The sequence below is a fragment of the Cloeon dipterum genome, chromosome 1, assembly GCF_949628265.1.
Source record: "Cloeon dipterum chromosome 1, ieCloDipt1.1, whole genome shotgun sequence".
NCBI lineage: Eukaryota > Metazoa > Arthropoda > Insecta > Ephemeroptera > Baetidae > Cloeon > Cloeon dipterum.
In genome coordinates, this window is record NC_088786.1 from 9,623,112 (window position 1) to 9,639,060 (window position 15,949).

At 41.0% G+C, this 15,949-nt stretch overlaps 1 protein-coding gene across 2 annotated transcripts in view; it reads right to left on the reverse strand.

Annotated features, from left to right (window-relative positions):
- The window catches only part of LOC135935522 (nephrin-like), a 206,446-nt gene that overhangs the window by 57,474 nt on the left and 133,023 nt on the right, over positions 1–15,949 (reverse strand). For both annotated transcript variants that reach the window (XM_065477927.1, XM_065477936.1), the window contains exon 4: positions 1,016–1,126. In XM_065477927.1, the coding sequence (XP_065333999.1) occupies positions 1,016–1,126 (111 nt within the window). The remainder of the gene's footprint in view (positions 1–1,015; positions 1,127–15,949) is intronic.

The window sequence follows — 15,949 nt, forward strand, 5'->3', positions numbered from 1 at the left end:
CCTGGAGCATAAAGTCTAAATTACAATTCAGTATAATGAATTTCAAAATTTTAATAGATGGAATAATTTTTCCTCAGCAATAGAAAGTTGAGATTTATTCATGACTGTCATCAAAAAATTTTTAACAGGAGGATCGATCAATTTAAGTTATTTCCATTAAAATTAAACCTGCAAGAATTTTAGGAATAAATTTAAAAAAGACTAAAAATGAAAAAATTATAAACTCTCTTGATTTTTTTTAATTCACGATGAGTCAACAGAGTTCTGGAGATCCGGCAGTATACGAGCCAATTTTTGTTAAAAACAGACGTTTTAAGTCACTCAAAACAAACCAGTCGTTATTGAAGAGATGTTTATCTGAATATCTTTTAAAATTTAGAATGTTTAAAGAAATTAGAATTTATAAATTAAGTCGATTGTGGTCAATCGACAAGAGCTAAAAATCCTTAAGTTTAATCTAAAATTTAAACTCATTTAAAAAATCTTGCCGATACTTTGATGCCTCATTTCCTGTTGGCCATATATTTTCATTGAAAATGAATTCTCAAAGCGTGTGAAATGGTGTTATAAATTCGTTGTTTTTGATTGGCATGAGCCTCAGTTGTCCTTTGGCCCGAGCCTTTTGCTCAAACATTCATGTAAAGGATCTTCAGGAAAATTCCAAGTTAATTCCTGAGCAGATGAAATTTCATATCCCCCTCACTCTATATCTCTACATACAAATATCCCAGATATATACGTTAACTATGCAAAAATTGAGACGACAAATTCCTCCCAGCATAGTTTTCCACTAAGGTTCAATCTGCAGAGCGTAGAATAGACAAAATTTGCTGAATTTCACCGAGGGGCTCATGACGGCATGGCCTCTGGCAGCGAGATTTATTCGGCGTGAATTAAATTACCGGGCAATAAATACAGGCCTGGAATTGAGGAGCTAGCTAGCTAATTTGGCAAAAGGGGCTGCCGTCGAGATGACAGGAGACGCTAGAGACGAGAGCGGAATGACATGACTTACCTCCAAATACATCACAGCGTAAAATGAGCTTGGAGCCTTCGACGTACGGGCCGACCACAGACACGCGCTCCGTCCCCACCTCGTCAGTAATTACAATCCTTTGAGGCGGAACTGCAACAATAATTAAGGGACAGCATTAATCATACTGGTTGAAATATGAGCCGAGCCTGCGCTCGCCTGAGAAACAGTCGGAATGCGTGGGCGGCTCCGAGGGGGCCGCCGCCACGCTTACGCAATCATGACAACTCATCAAATTTCAGTTCAGAACCCGCCGTTTCTCCTGTCGTGATTAATTGGACGTATTCAGTTTCAAAACAATAGAGTCCAACGGAGCTTAGGATGAGATTGAATGCAATTCAAAAGTAATGGCTCAAGAAAATTTTGTAAAAAAACATATTGAAAAGTATGAATTCATTTTTTTATTTAAATCTATTAATTTTTACATACGGTGCAAAATAATAAATACACTGTTACTTTAAAAAATTATTTATGTTATTACTTTTTTGTCTGTAGGATAATATTGGTTTATAATTTGTACGTAATCATTGCTGATTATGTTAACACAAGAAATTCTAAATAATATCAACCGCTGACTGCATTGAACATCATTTTTAACAAATAATTTAATGATTTGTTTTTTCTCTTTTCACTGTTAGGATTAAAGAAAACGAAATGATAATGACGAAATGTACATATTTTATTAATTATTATCAACGATATTGACCAACAAAGTAGCTTACATAAAGGAGACCGTTAAATTGATATTTTCCATGAGATGATATCTCGAGCTACAAAAGCACCAACGAAATATATTTCACCCACATCCTACTTAGTCAGACAGATATCAAGTTTTCTTTGAGTAAGCCAACACAGCCAGGGAGGATTATTCAAACGACGTTAGCAACCAAATAGACTCTTCTTTGCCGCAAAAGACATTTGAAAATAGCAAAAAGAAGGCTAACGCGAATAAAATTATTCTTTCTCGTCGACAAATGCAAGATTGATGGTGCGGTGCACGAGGGCCGCGCCGCGCTTCGGTATTGAAATTGCGTGGAGCCTTGATTGAAAAAGTGGGTCGTCCTGCGAGATGCGTTGCAGCTAGGCGCACACATACATACGCAGGCCTAGATGGGGAGTGTCTTGGGTTGACAGACAGACAGTTCCACGCTACCACCTCGTGAATAATGTAGCGAATGCTTGCACAGCAGCAGCAGCAGACAGACAAAAAAGAATGACTGCCGCTGAGCAGAGATGAAAGGCTAATAGTTTGAGTAAAGCCGCCCGTCCGCCAGCCCGCCCGCACGCATACATGCGTATACTGTGGCCCTCAGCCTTTTTTGGATGCGGTGACGCTGACGTGTGCCCATCTAGCAAATGGAAAGCACGCCGACCAGCCGAAAGTGTATTAGTGCTTTTTGCCGAGGAAGCTGTCGTATTCCTGGACGCTCAAAATCCAGGGCACATGTGTTAACAATTTATGAAACATGCAGCTTTCTTGTCTTTTGGTGAAAAATTGTGTGACTTTTTTGAAATGCCTCTAGTGAAAGATTCTTGCCACAATATTTTTTCCACATCTCTATCTAATTTGAGACTTGAAATTTAAAGTTATCGGATTGCAGATGCTCACAATAATTTAACAATTGAATCGATTTTTCAATTCAAACTTTATATATTTTTTTTTGAAATTTGTGTTTAGTCTTTCCATTTTTGTAATTAACATCATTTTTTTATCTAATTTATATTCCTGATAGCACAAATGCTGTTTTAGCGCCGAAAACTTCAACAGTATCTTTTAGAGTAGCAAAATAGCCAAACCCGCAAGAAAATGCAGTAATCACAAATTTTTATCCAGGGGAAGCAAAAGAGGAAATAAAAAACTGGATCACATTCATAATTCACACAGGATTTAGAAGCTTTTAGCGAGTGAGGGGAAAGCAGGCTTTAGGCAAGCAAAAAATGAAACTGGAGAGGCGTATGTACAAACAACTGCGGTCAGGGCTCAACTATGCGCCTAATAATTACAAAAGGGCCATTTGCGCGGGCAGATGAGGAGGTAGAGCAGGCAGGTTGCTTATGAAAAATCCGCGGCGGTTGCCAGTGTCGGCAGAAGCCGCAGCGTGCGTGTGCGCGCGCGTGGCGTTACATTATTGCGTGGAATTTGGGCGAGAGGAGATTAGACACGGTGAGCTAGGCTGCGCTATCATCAGCAGAGAGAGAGAGAGCTGGCTTTTGTTTCATGTGGCGCGGCTATCTGCCTGCGCTGAAATAACTTTATGTTTTGCAAACACCGTGCGGCGAGGGATGCAGGCCGGCCGCTCAGTCTTTGTTGTTGCACTCTTCCCGAGCGCAAGAGCACACAATGCCGAAAGAGCCTTTGCTTATCGAGCTACCGGGAATCTGCACCGCCAAAGCCGCCGTCGCCGCAGCAGCCATTTAATCAAATCAACAAGCGGCTTCATGTTTAATATTAACTCCCGAAGTAGCGGCATTGGTGAATTGGTGGGCGGGCGGGCGGGCGAGCGCACCGGAGACGCCGCGTGCATGTCTTCTGGGCCGGAACAACTTTTGATTAAATTGTGCAACGCGAAATCTTGAGAGCAGCTCGGCGCGCGCGGGACCCTTTGTCGGCTGCTGCAGGTAAGCGGTGGTGCCGAATTCATTACCCGGCTGCTAATTTGCATGTCAAAACTATTCGAGTAAATATGAGACGGGCCTCTGTGCGGGCTAATCTAAAATTTAGTCGACACGGCGCGGCCGGAACGAGGCTTGTTAGTAGCGGCCAGGGACGGACTGCGTCAGATGAGTTCGGGGCCTTGATTAAGCAAAGGAGCGCAGTTAAGCTTGTTGTCGGCGCACAGCTCAGCACAGCACAAAATTTGGAAGGTGCGATAGCCTGCAATTTATGTACACGTACATGCAGGTAATTTTGACACGACACACCAAGTGGCTGCTTAACACGTGCGCCCGGCTCAATTTCCAGCTGCTAAATTGGCTTCAAGTTTTGAAGAACGCGCGGTTGGCGTGCTCACTGCTCTTTTTGCCTGCCAAGTGAGTAATGATTCTCTGGGAAAAATGGAGCCAGTGGCTCGTTTCGAACACCAAAATATCGACCAGCAGGCCGCAAACTCTCTCAAACTATTACTTTACGCAGTCTCCTTACTTTACAACCCCATTCTATTGGATTTTACAGATTGTGAAGTGTGTTCCTCTCAGCAGCATGTTCCAATAATAATAATTTGGGGTTTGGAATTTAAGGCTTAAGACGATCGGCTACATTATTTTTATGGATTTCGTATGAGCACAAAATAAGCAATTTTAAAACTTGAGTCTATCTAAAACCACCTAAATCGCATTAAGAACGCACAAAATGGCAACCCAATCGTACCTGTACTAAATTTGGCCTGAATTTTGACGTTTACTTCCACTTTTCCAGATGAAAATATTCATCTTCTTCTTGAGCGTAGGAAAATTGGTTTCGTGTCAAGTGTTTTTTTTAATCTCATTGGATATCATTGATTTTTTGGGCTTTGAGATGTAAATAAATTTATCAACTTCTCATTAACAATGCTTGGGAATTAGCTATTAAACAATTGGGTTTTATGTACCTTAAAATGTGTATAAAGCATTCGGGTTAAAATATTGCTAAAACTAGACAAAACCCCGTCTAAAACATCTAGCTTACCCTTTCGTGGAACTTGTTAAAAATACACACTATAAAAATATTATTTTGCATTAAATATCCTTTCTAAGAAAAGCAGTTTATTTTCATCACCACTGTTTATCCCTTATTAACTACGAAACAATAATTGCTGTAAATGCTCGCGTATTTAACCATGAGAAGTATTAAAAACTAAAAGCACAGCAATCGTTGAGTGGATAAAATGAACGCGGAAGCAGCTTACTTAAGGGCTATTTGCATCAGTAATTAGAACTTCAATGAAATACTTGACATAAATTGTTACACACCATTTTGTAAATATTGAAATGGATGTGTATATAATTATTTATTCTTGAGTTTCCAGTTTCCGCAAAAGGCCAATTATAACGTAAGTAATAATTAACGTGATTGTTTCGTCTTTGAAGCCATAAAAAGGGCTCAGATTTATTAGACGAGTGGAAATTCCGATCATCGAGATGTAAATGTGTACACACATATTATTAACTTTTTTAAGTTTTGAAAGCAATTGCATTGCATAGTGTTCTTTCAAAAACTTTAAAATAAATCTTGTTAATTAAGGCTGCGAAATTTAATTGGAAATCAGTGTGCAGAGTGCAGGATTTGCTCAAAACTTTTAAATAGATGATGGTCTGTGGATTCATTATAATTTGATTCAACATTTTGAATTCAATTCTTCATTTTGCAATACACCGACCGTATTTCTCCATGTTTGAGGTTAGAAACCTTCCAAAGAATAAACTCCAACTTGCGAATAGGTGTGTTATGCAACCTGCGCGACCGATATGTGTGTGACGGTTGCATACATTGCCAATCCATTTCCTGTGAAGCGTGGAAACTTGCCCCGCAGCCTGAACGGCAAACCAGCAGCATGTATTTCACATTCTTCAGATATTCCGCTCGAGCAAACCGTCTGGGGCTTACGCTATTCGATAAATTCGGTCCAACTCTGGTCGTCCATTACACACAAAGCAGCGGTGTGTTGGCGCGGCGAACATCCTGTTTGTGTTTATTCCAGCCCATCCGACCCTGCCCGCCCGCCTGCCGCTCCTTGAGCTGCGTAAACACGCCGGGCGGAGCGGAATCTGGGTGACTGGGTGACCGAAAGTGTGCGATGCGAACCAATATTTCAGTTATATATACGCGTGCACGGCGCCGAGTGAGTGGAGCGCGAGCACACGGGAGACGCGCGGCGCGGATCGATACTGCAGCTGGAGCAGGATGGATGGGTGGATAGATGGCTTTGGTGGCGCGCCAGACTAAAATAAAAGCTGGCTAAATGAAAAATACAGGCCCGGCAGCGACGACCTCCGCACCAGCAGTAGCAGCAGCAGCAGCAGCAGCACAGCCGAAACTGACTGATGCTGACGTCACGGGTGCGCTCTACGTGCTCCCGAGTAAATATTTAATTTGCAAATGATGGCATTTGCGGCCGCGTTTCGGCGTAATAGGATTATTTTGCGCGCGCGTGTCTCACTGCATTAGCCAACACTCTGTCAGTCAGCAATCGGCATCCGCGGCGCTGGTTGACGCCATTTGAAATTCATTCTCGACGCTCTGATGGTCTTTTGAATAGCTCTGGCTGTCTCTCACCCGCCACGCCACACGCACTGTGTGATTGCTGAAGAGAGATTTATTCGCCAGCTCGTAACACGATGTGAGCAGTAAAAACAGCCGGTGTGGATTATAAAGGACATACAACATACACGTCGAAAAATAACAATTTGATTTAATTCAGCTGAAAATTCTGAAAATCGAAGGGTCTTTGGAATTTTTAGAATCAGCCACCGCGTTTGTCTTCAAGAGAGCGGCAAGTACATCATGACGTCATCAGTATCATGGCTGCTATTGTTCAGGACCCTGAGAAGTAACTATGGCTGATAGCTGACGGCTTTAGCGATTCAAAATATTTCAAAGGTACTCAGATTTTCAACATTTTTAGCTTCACATGAAAATTTTGACGCATAGTCATGCCCTTTAAGGCTGACGTATAATCAAATAGTGACTGGCGGGTTCTCTAACAAAGAAAATCAAATATTTAAAAATCAATTTTCATGCGATCCAAGAAAGTTTATAATAAAGCTAAATTCGAAATACTTATCTTTTTTTTAAAACAGTCTGTTTAGAGCTGTTCTATGGAAAGCATATTTTTGTTTGACCTGTTTTGTTCAGTAACAATATTTTTTTTATTCAAATAAACGCGATCAGGAAAATTCCACCTCATCCTAATGTAAAAAATGCATAGTAAAACGAAACAGGAAAAATAAAACTGCCATTGGACTGCAAATTTTGAGGTATACATATATGTTTTCATGCGGGCTCTTTTAGATGTGTATTAAAATTATATCATTGACGGAAAATATAGAATGACCGTGGTTTTTGCCCGCATATAATAAGTTTCAGGCTTATTTTTTGAGACGGCTTCGATTTTTTTTTAGGGATTTTATGATAGTCTATTGAATAGCTCTGGCTGTTTTTACCCGCAACGCACCGTGTGGTTGCTGATGAGAGATTTATTCACCAGCTCGTAACACGCCGAGTAGTAAAAACGGCCGGTGCGGATTTTAGGGCCGACAAGTTAAAAAAAGAAGTGACTGGCCGGTCGGCCGCACACACCTCAAGACATAAATTGCAGGCCGAGAGCAATTTTGCTGCCAAGCCCGAGCCAGCTCGTTAGCAGCAAAAAGAGAAACAAAAGTACGAGAGTTGTGCGCGAAGTGAGCCTGGAATTAAAATTTATGACTGGCTCAAATGGTAGCGGGAAATCAATGGCAGCCAGCGGCACATTTCTTGCATCCCGTGCTGCATACGTAAAGTGGAATCCCGGCTGACAGAACAACTTTTACCGAGCACTTTTTATACTTTCGAATCGCTACAACGATTTCAAAGCTTTTCTACGTGTTCTCTTTAACCAATCAGATATTTTAGAGAAAGAAATGAGCAAATTTTATGATAGGAAATCTAAAAATACAATCCCCGAGAATAGTATAAAAACAAGATCAAATTGTTGCTTTGAAATTGAAAAGCTCTACTCTTGAGAAATCCGCAATTTTGGAGATTAACTCGCATAACAAATTTATGGCTACAGACGACTTGTGATATTGACTCAGATTTTTTTCTCTTGCCGCCTAAAATGGGAAAGGTGGTAATTTTTACGAACAGAAACGTTTAATGAGACATGTCTGCATCGGGTTAATTTTTTCTAGTGGGAGAGGTGATGTCAAATACTTTCAAAAAAAGGTTTGAACAATTTTTTTTGTGATAAGGGTATCAAAACTGACTAGAAAATCATCGTTCCTTTTAAAAATAGTTTTGATCAGTACCAAATTTAATTTATTCAGTTTTTTTAATTGCAAAAAATATTTTAAAAACCCTTTTGTTAACAGTATTTAAATTTACTTTAGAAAAAACGAGGACGAGGGAGTTGCTATTAATCTAGTTGCAAAATTTCCCATCAACATTCAACCCTAGCGCAAGAGAGGAGACAATTTTTTATTTAAAACCAGCCCGGATTTTGCTCATTCCTTTAGCGCGTAGCCGAACAAGGAAGGCCTTTGAAAGCACCTTTTTCTTTCGAGTGCGACGAGCGGCAGGCGTGGTGTTAATTTATAATACCACGACGGGGTGACTCTGAATGCAAATTTTTCTCGAGCATGCAAAAAGGCTCGCTCACACACATCTTGCTACCGGCATGGCATGCAGAAAGGATTTTTGCCGACGACGACACACGCACAGCGGTGTATTGGTTTTCGTTCTGCCTGCTCAGTTATTGTCAGTCTTGAAAGGCGCCCGCTCTTTTCCTCGCCCGATTCAATTTTTGTACGCCTGCCGCGCGCGCATTAAAAATTCTCGCTGCTACATTATTCATCGACGAATAATAAAAAGAGAAGTGCTGAATAGGTGTGCGGACCGGCGTGGGAGCCCGGTTCAACAACAATAACAACCTCCATTTTTATATATATCTGCACGGGTTTTTCACGGCCGAGAACGGACCAATCAGTAGGGGGGGGGGGGCGCAGGATGAAATATATATCCTGCGAGGAAATATTCAATTACGGTCTATTTGCGGTCCACTGATTCGGACTCTGGCTCCTAATTACTAAAGCACGCTCACCTGGAACAATTAACGTCTGATCGAGTTCGCCGGAACGGCTCTGCAAATTGAGGATTCTCCGGAAATATCCACGCAGCCCACCCCAGGGGCACCTGCTCCTCCTGTGCGCGCCGCAGTGAATATTTATATATGTATGCTATGCGCGAGCGTGTGTGAGTGAGTGAGGAGTATGTGAGTGTGCGAGAGAGTGAACAACGGAGCTCAATCCATCACCTGCACGTCAGATATTATAATGTGTGCTCATTCATGATGGCAGTGGCGAATTTTTCACGGAAATTCTCTTCTCGGAGGTGATAAATTTGAAGTGGATTATCTTTCCGCGCCTTCATCCTCAAGAGTGCCACGTTCTCTTTCTCTCCTGTGCTGAGAGAAAGGTGCGTAGGCCTCCAAATCTTCACCAATAGAATTATTATAACATGGGTTTAATTTACGAAAATACCGAAAATACACACTCACAGAATACATATAAGTATTTTTTGCGACTTAATTAAACTTATTTTAAATGTTTATAATCTTTTATAATACACGCAGCTGGCATTTAATAAATAAATAAATCCAATATACAATTTCATTTGTAAAATAAATAAACAACTAAGAATAGTTTTACCTTTATTTTTAAACAAACCACAGTATAAACATATATTAAAGCAAATAATAAACAAAATATTAAAATATGAAAAACATCAAGTGTAATTTGTTTCCAGTTTGTTGTCAAATTTAATTAATGCGTTACACAGTTTTAATTATTTATTTAATAATAGTTTTAATTAAAATAAACAGAGTTAAAATGTAAACATGTTTTATTGAAAATAGACATTACTCATTCTTTACCCTTTTGAACATTACTCACTCTGTACCCTTTTGAACAACCTATAATTAAATTACTTAAAACCAGCTTTAAACAAGGAGTAGCTACAAACTACAATTTTACTTTGCAAGGGAAAACATGATAGGAAAATTAAATTGAACGTCAAATGTAAGCTGAAGCTAGACCAGATAGAAGAAGCAATTAAAAGGTGATTATCTCCCTTCGTCTGGCAATTAGAAAGAGAAACGGCACACGTCACCCGGAGCAATCACTTAGCGACCTGCTCTACGCAAACAAAGTTAAACCTGCATATAGCAGGTGAAACGTGAGAGACGTATGTGCGGTGTAGGTAGTGACAAATAAAGCAAGATGAACGAGCCGCTAGCTTCAAGATTACCGCCGGAAGGCGGAAGCCGTCGATTCTGCCGCCGCACTGCTGCTCTGTTCAATGGAAGGACAAACAACACATTGCGGAGAAAAGCCAGTGCTTGTCTGTTTAGGCGTAAATATGAATTATGCAGCGGAGGAAAAAGAAGACGGCAGACTGCGATTCAGAGCCTGGGCACCGTCGTCGAGGGACGAAACGAATCAAATTCAGCGGCGTGTGTGTGTGTGTGTTCAGAAACAAAAACACGGGCCGACGCTCGCACAGACTCAAAGGGTGCATTTTAATGGAAATTCAAAGAGTTTCCGAGAAGGAAAATATTGCGCCGTGCCCGCACACGCTGCGCCTCGCTCTCATTCTTCAAAAAATAAATTCTTGCTCAAACTCTCCTGTGAAGAGGAGGGTGAAGGAAGAGGCATGTTTTTGTGTGTGTTTTATTTTCATCAGATCGCGCTGGGGTGGGAGAGGATTTCGTTGTGAACACGATGACACGGTGCTGCTGGTGGCGGGCTCGCAGAGGGAGATTATAAAATGTAAAACGCGATGCCAGACAGTGTCGGAGGCGTGAGAACGCTGGCTTAAGAGATTTCTCGGATCCTTGGCGTGTTTTCTACCCTATTAACATTATATCTATCCATTGGATCGGGAGGGTGGTGCGATAAAGGGGCAGAAAGGGGTGCCGCCTTCCTCTTGCAATGGCCTCTCTTCCTTAAGATGATCCACGTGATTATTACTGCAGTTCATTGAAGGACTTCAAAATTTTCATTTAAAACTTACAAAGGTTGTGTTTTTTACAAGCAACAATTTTAGCGATTTACGAAGAAGAATTGAAAAGAAGATATTCAGTGAGACAAAATGATAATTGGTTAGTTTTTTTACGTTGTGAAGCAAAATTTAAAATTTCCATCCTAAGAGTAAGACCAAGAAAAACTATTTGATACATTTCGCTCTAGAGACGATTTATTTTAAATTTAAGGAGGGAAATTTTTTTCATCTTCTGAAACGTTCGCTACGCGTAATAGAAAGTAGATTAGAATATAGAGATCTCAAGAGACTGCCCACCTCCTTTTTAAATTACAAGTGCCTGCCTCAATCTCAACGGTAGTAGAATATCCGTCTTTTTACCCGGCCAGCAATTTGAGAACCGCGCTCACTCAGCTTTTCCGCATTCATCAACGCACTTGCGCGCCAATGGCCACAACGCTGGGGTCATGAAAGCCGTAGAGATTACAACTTATCAGTGATCCTTGAAAAACGCCTCTCTTTTTCTGAACTTAATTATTCGGCACGCGATCCGTTTTGCCGACACGCATGAAATAATTTTACCGCTATAAAAATCAGACCGTGCCACAACGCCGTTACTTTGTGTGTGCGAGCGCGCTGCTTTTTATTTTATTATCGGTAAATCCCCACTGAACGCGGCTGGCTAAATTAGAATGGAAAAATTATCAAAGGTATTTGCAGCCCTCAAGGGAAATGAATATTTAAACGCAGGCTCGCTTCCCAGTGGCTGACTGATCATTTCTCTGCTTGCTCGTCGGAAGGTGTTTGTTTTATGCATTCTCCAAGGCTTTTATCCAATTAGAGATTAACAGGGAAAGGGAATTGGACAAAAATAATTAATAAATACACTAGCAGCAGCAGATATATTATATGCAATGAGGAAAATAAGAAAATATCGCTCGCACGGGCAAAATCAGTTTGCACTATCTTTTCTAGACTCAAAATTTTGATGTATTTAATAACTAACAAAATCTCAATGAGAATGAATTCAAATTGCTATTTTAATTTTAATTTTTTTTGTAATCATCTTCATGATGTATCATCTGTTGTTTGCTATATTGATCGAAATTGAATAAATTAGAAAGCAATTTATGACTTGTTTAAAAGTGGATTCCCTGAATTTAACTCACTTGTTGTAGTCACCAAAATTTCAAATATTTTCGGACAATTTTCTATATCAAATGATTTTTTCAGTCACTTCACATTTCAGATAGACAGCTGGTTTTTAGGAATTCCCTTTTCCTGTTCGAGCATACCAATATCAGGCAATTTTCAGGCGAACCGAAAATTCATCGTTGATAATTTATATGCTAAACGTTTGCTCCCTCTTTGCTGGTTAATTTTCAAATGAGAAAAGAAATTGACAGAATGAAAAGCCTGATCATTAAATATGGACGTCAAATTTCGTAGGGCATCATATTTGGAGTAGAATAAATTTGGCGCTCTCCAGTTAATTGCATCCTCCTCAGCTCGAGAGGAACAACAATGCAATAATTGATATTAAATTTTGGGGTTTGTTCGCCAACGTCAGAAGACAAGCGCGGCGGCGTCTCGGAGAAATCTGGCCGTTCGCTGCCGGTTTAATTTAGTCAAAGAGGCACTACAGCTGAGAGGAGGCTGTCAACCCCCGCGAACACAAGTTGGAGAATGCCACGCGAAAGTGGCACACGCTCGACAACTTTTGCCAATGTGTACGCATAATTTCAAATTATGCAAAGCGACCTGACTGCTGGGGTGAGGTTACACACGCGAGGCCAACTTTGCTCACGCGGTGCATCTGTCGACGCACAAAACATGCATTCAACCGAGATGCTCGTCATAATTTCCCAGCCTCGGCGCATTGTTCGCCTTGCTTGGCGCGCCTAATGGCACAAAAGATGGCATAAATCAACGCCTTCCTACTCTCTCGCATTCGCGGCCAATATCGGTCGCATCATTTTGCACTCGAAGTCAATGCACTGCAGCACAATGGTACATGGCATATTATACGGGCATATATAATAAATTATTGCACTGCACCGCGTGCAGAAAGTGTATCGTGTCCAGCCAGTCGGTCGTTTTTTGCTCCACATCAGCGGCGAGCGAGCACGTTCCATTAAGCACGCCTGACGATTGGCGTTTATGCGGTAAAAAATGATTTTACATGCAATTTTTCAAGCCGATTTGCCCGGCGCGGGGGGAGTATCTGACATCGGCAGCTAGGCAAAAAATGCCCGGGCAATGATCGGCGAGACCGCAAATTTATTATTTAGAGAGCAGCAATAACAGCAGCGTCCGATGGCTTCGAGTGGCGCGCGCCGAACGTGATAAGTGCGCCTTGGAAAACTCGTCGGGGCATCCAGACTGCGCGCAAAACACGAGTGGACGCTCAGCCCTGAGAGTTTTATTGCATTCTACAGTCAGACCGCAGAGCCGGCGTGCTCGCAACCACGCCATTTGTTCTAAAATCTTCGAGTTGATCAGGCACCGAGTGCATTTACAAGTGGAAATCGGGCGAGTAAGTGGAATTGGGTTCTGGCCGTTTTTTGCACTCCACCCGGAAAAGTTTTTATTTCTCCTGGTGATCCCGAATTCCAGGAGGATACGTTGGAATAGTAAAATGCAGAATATTCAATTCCATTAAAGCTGTTTCCTGCGCCCTAACAATTCAATAGGCTGATAAATTCCAGAGTTTTAAATCCCAGAGGTTAAAAATATGCAGCTTTTGACTCCTGCAGTACTGCTAGAAGTTAGATGATAAGGAAATGTACACAGCAGGGAGAAAGTTTCTGGAAAATTAGTTGAGAGGTTCTGAAATTGTGTCCAGTATTAAGTCTTACTCTCTCGATCAAATTCTTTCCGAGATCTACCTGACAAGACACTGCCATAAAATGTTTCACACAGGATTATGTATTTAATGGAAGTAAACAAATTGAAAGATCACTGGAAGAATCTATTACAACCTACATCGGCACAATTCTCTTGTGAAAATACTTTACCGAGAAAATTGTCGGTCAATATATCTATGCTTTCCAGGCAGTCTGAATCACAAAATTAGATATATTTTTAAATAGATGGATTTGAGCAGTTTTTTAATCATGAATAATATTACTTCGCTTGACTTATTGATTTTTTTTTTATTGTGGAGTATTGAAATCAGAACAATAAAATTGCTCAAAACAGGTCTGCGAGTTTTGGGAAGTGTACACTGGGTTTGTTCATCTTCAAGTGGGGGGACAACTATATCCGCCGGTGCATCTTTCTCCTAAAGCGATTTAATTTAAAGAGGCAAATCAGAATAAGACAGATTTATAAAGTTTCAGACACATTAATTTAGATAGATTTTGGCCCTTTCAAAGAATTTCAAAATAAGTTTTAATATCCTATTAACTCTCGATTCGTGATATTTTAATGTACATAATATTTCACAAAAAAGCTCAGAAAAATATACTCTATCTTCTACATATGTATATAATATATATGCTTGTAAAAAGTTTATTTCGTCACGAGAAGTGTGGAAAAGTAGGAATGTTGTTGTTTGCTTGATGTTTTCTATAATACAATTTAAAACTTTTAAACTGGCACTGGACGAACAAGGACTCTGTAGTGCTAGCTCGTTCTAAAAACCCCATTTCCATTTCTCTGGCAAACTCGACGCGCTCATTAAGCATGCTGCCAGCAGCTGTGCTAGTCGCGGAAAAGTTCCTGACATCTTACGATTATGCTCGCCAGAGGATTACTGTTCAAATAATTATGTGGGAAAACAACAGTTGCCTGGAAAGCGAGCGGCAGGCGCAGGTATACATGCATACAAAGAGACAAACAAATAAAACTCCCTGCAGTTAGTTAATTACACGTGGATAAAGAGCGCGGCGAGAAGGAGAGACGCGCATCACGCCCATTGTTCCATTATTAATCGGTGTGTTTATCGGGCGGTAATGTGTTATTATTTAGCTCTTGCGCCGAGAGTAATTAGACGCGCATGAATAACCTGGCGTGGGCGGGCGGGCTGCCGTTGTTTGCAGCAAGGAATTATATCATTAAGCGGTCCGACAAAGAAGTAGCGCGTCGCATTGTGCCCTGCGTGAGCAAAAGCGATCTGGCGGCTGCTTTAGCGAATCCATAAATTGCTCGCGCGCCCGGCAATGATGAGGTTGTTAATTCGGGTGTGCTCTGAATAATTCACTACTTTGTAAGCAACAACAAAGAGCGGCGTAATCCTTGTTTGCAGCACCGCAGAGCGAGCGAGCGAGCGAACGGCAGGCTGTATTTATTCCATCGGGCCGAGCCATCGCCGTCCCCGATTGATTTTGCCTTGCCCGAATCGGCGGCCGGCTCACTCCAACGGCCGAGTTTCTTTTGTTCCGCCTCGCTCGCTCTTGCTCTCTGTTTGCAAAGGTGCGCCAACAGAATTATTGCTTTTCCGACGACTGGGCACCTACCTTTGCTTGACATTTCGCAAACAAACACGTACTGCTTGAAACAGAAGTGCGGAGTGATTTGCTCCTTACTTATGCGGCAACTGATATTTACTCGAGACCCTTCAATGTTTTTCTCTATTTTCCTGGTATTTTCAAGAAGCAAATTTTTAAACAGTCAAATTTTTCACATATTTTTTCTAGCTTATAGCAAATAAAAAATATTAGTTTTAAATTTGGCAAAAAAGAGCTTAAGCTTTCTGTTCCTATTTAGATACAATCCCTTGCCGCTCTGACCTTGCAATAATTTAAATCTTTATTATTTATTTTTTTATTGCTAAAAATAGCCAACGTCCGCAGAGTGAAATGTCAAAATTTTCAACTGAAATGCGGAAAAACACAAGCTTTTGTTGCGATTTGCTTGTTCGCAATCCAAACAAATGTGCCAAATGAATTCTGCGAATTACATGTTGGAGTAGAGTTGCAAACCACCATTTCCCAGAACTCAACTTGATCAGATTTCAATTGCCTGCTTCCTCCACAGGCAATCCTATATTTCCAACCCCAAAATGTTCTGCAGAAAATCCATGGTGACAACTTTGCAAACTCCGTCGACGTCATTATAAATATTGGAAACTTAACAAACCACTTACGCGAGCTTAATAAAGTGGGAGTTATGCATATGAAAGGCAAATACTTTGGAGCAAGCAACGAGCTCGACGGTGGTGCGCATTAAAAATTCAATGACACGTTCAACGTGTACACGAGCAA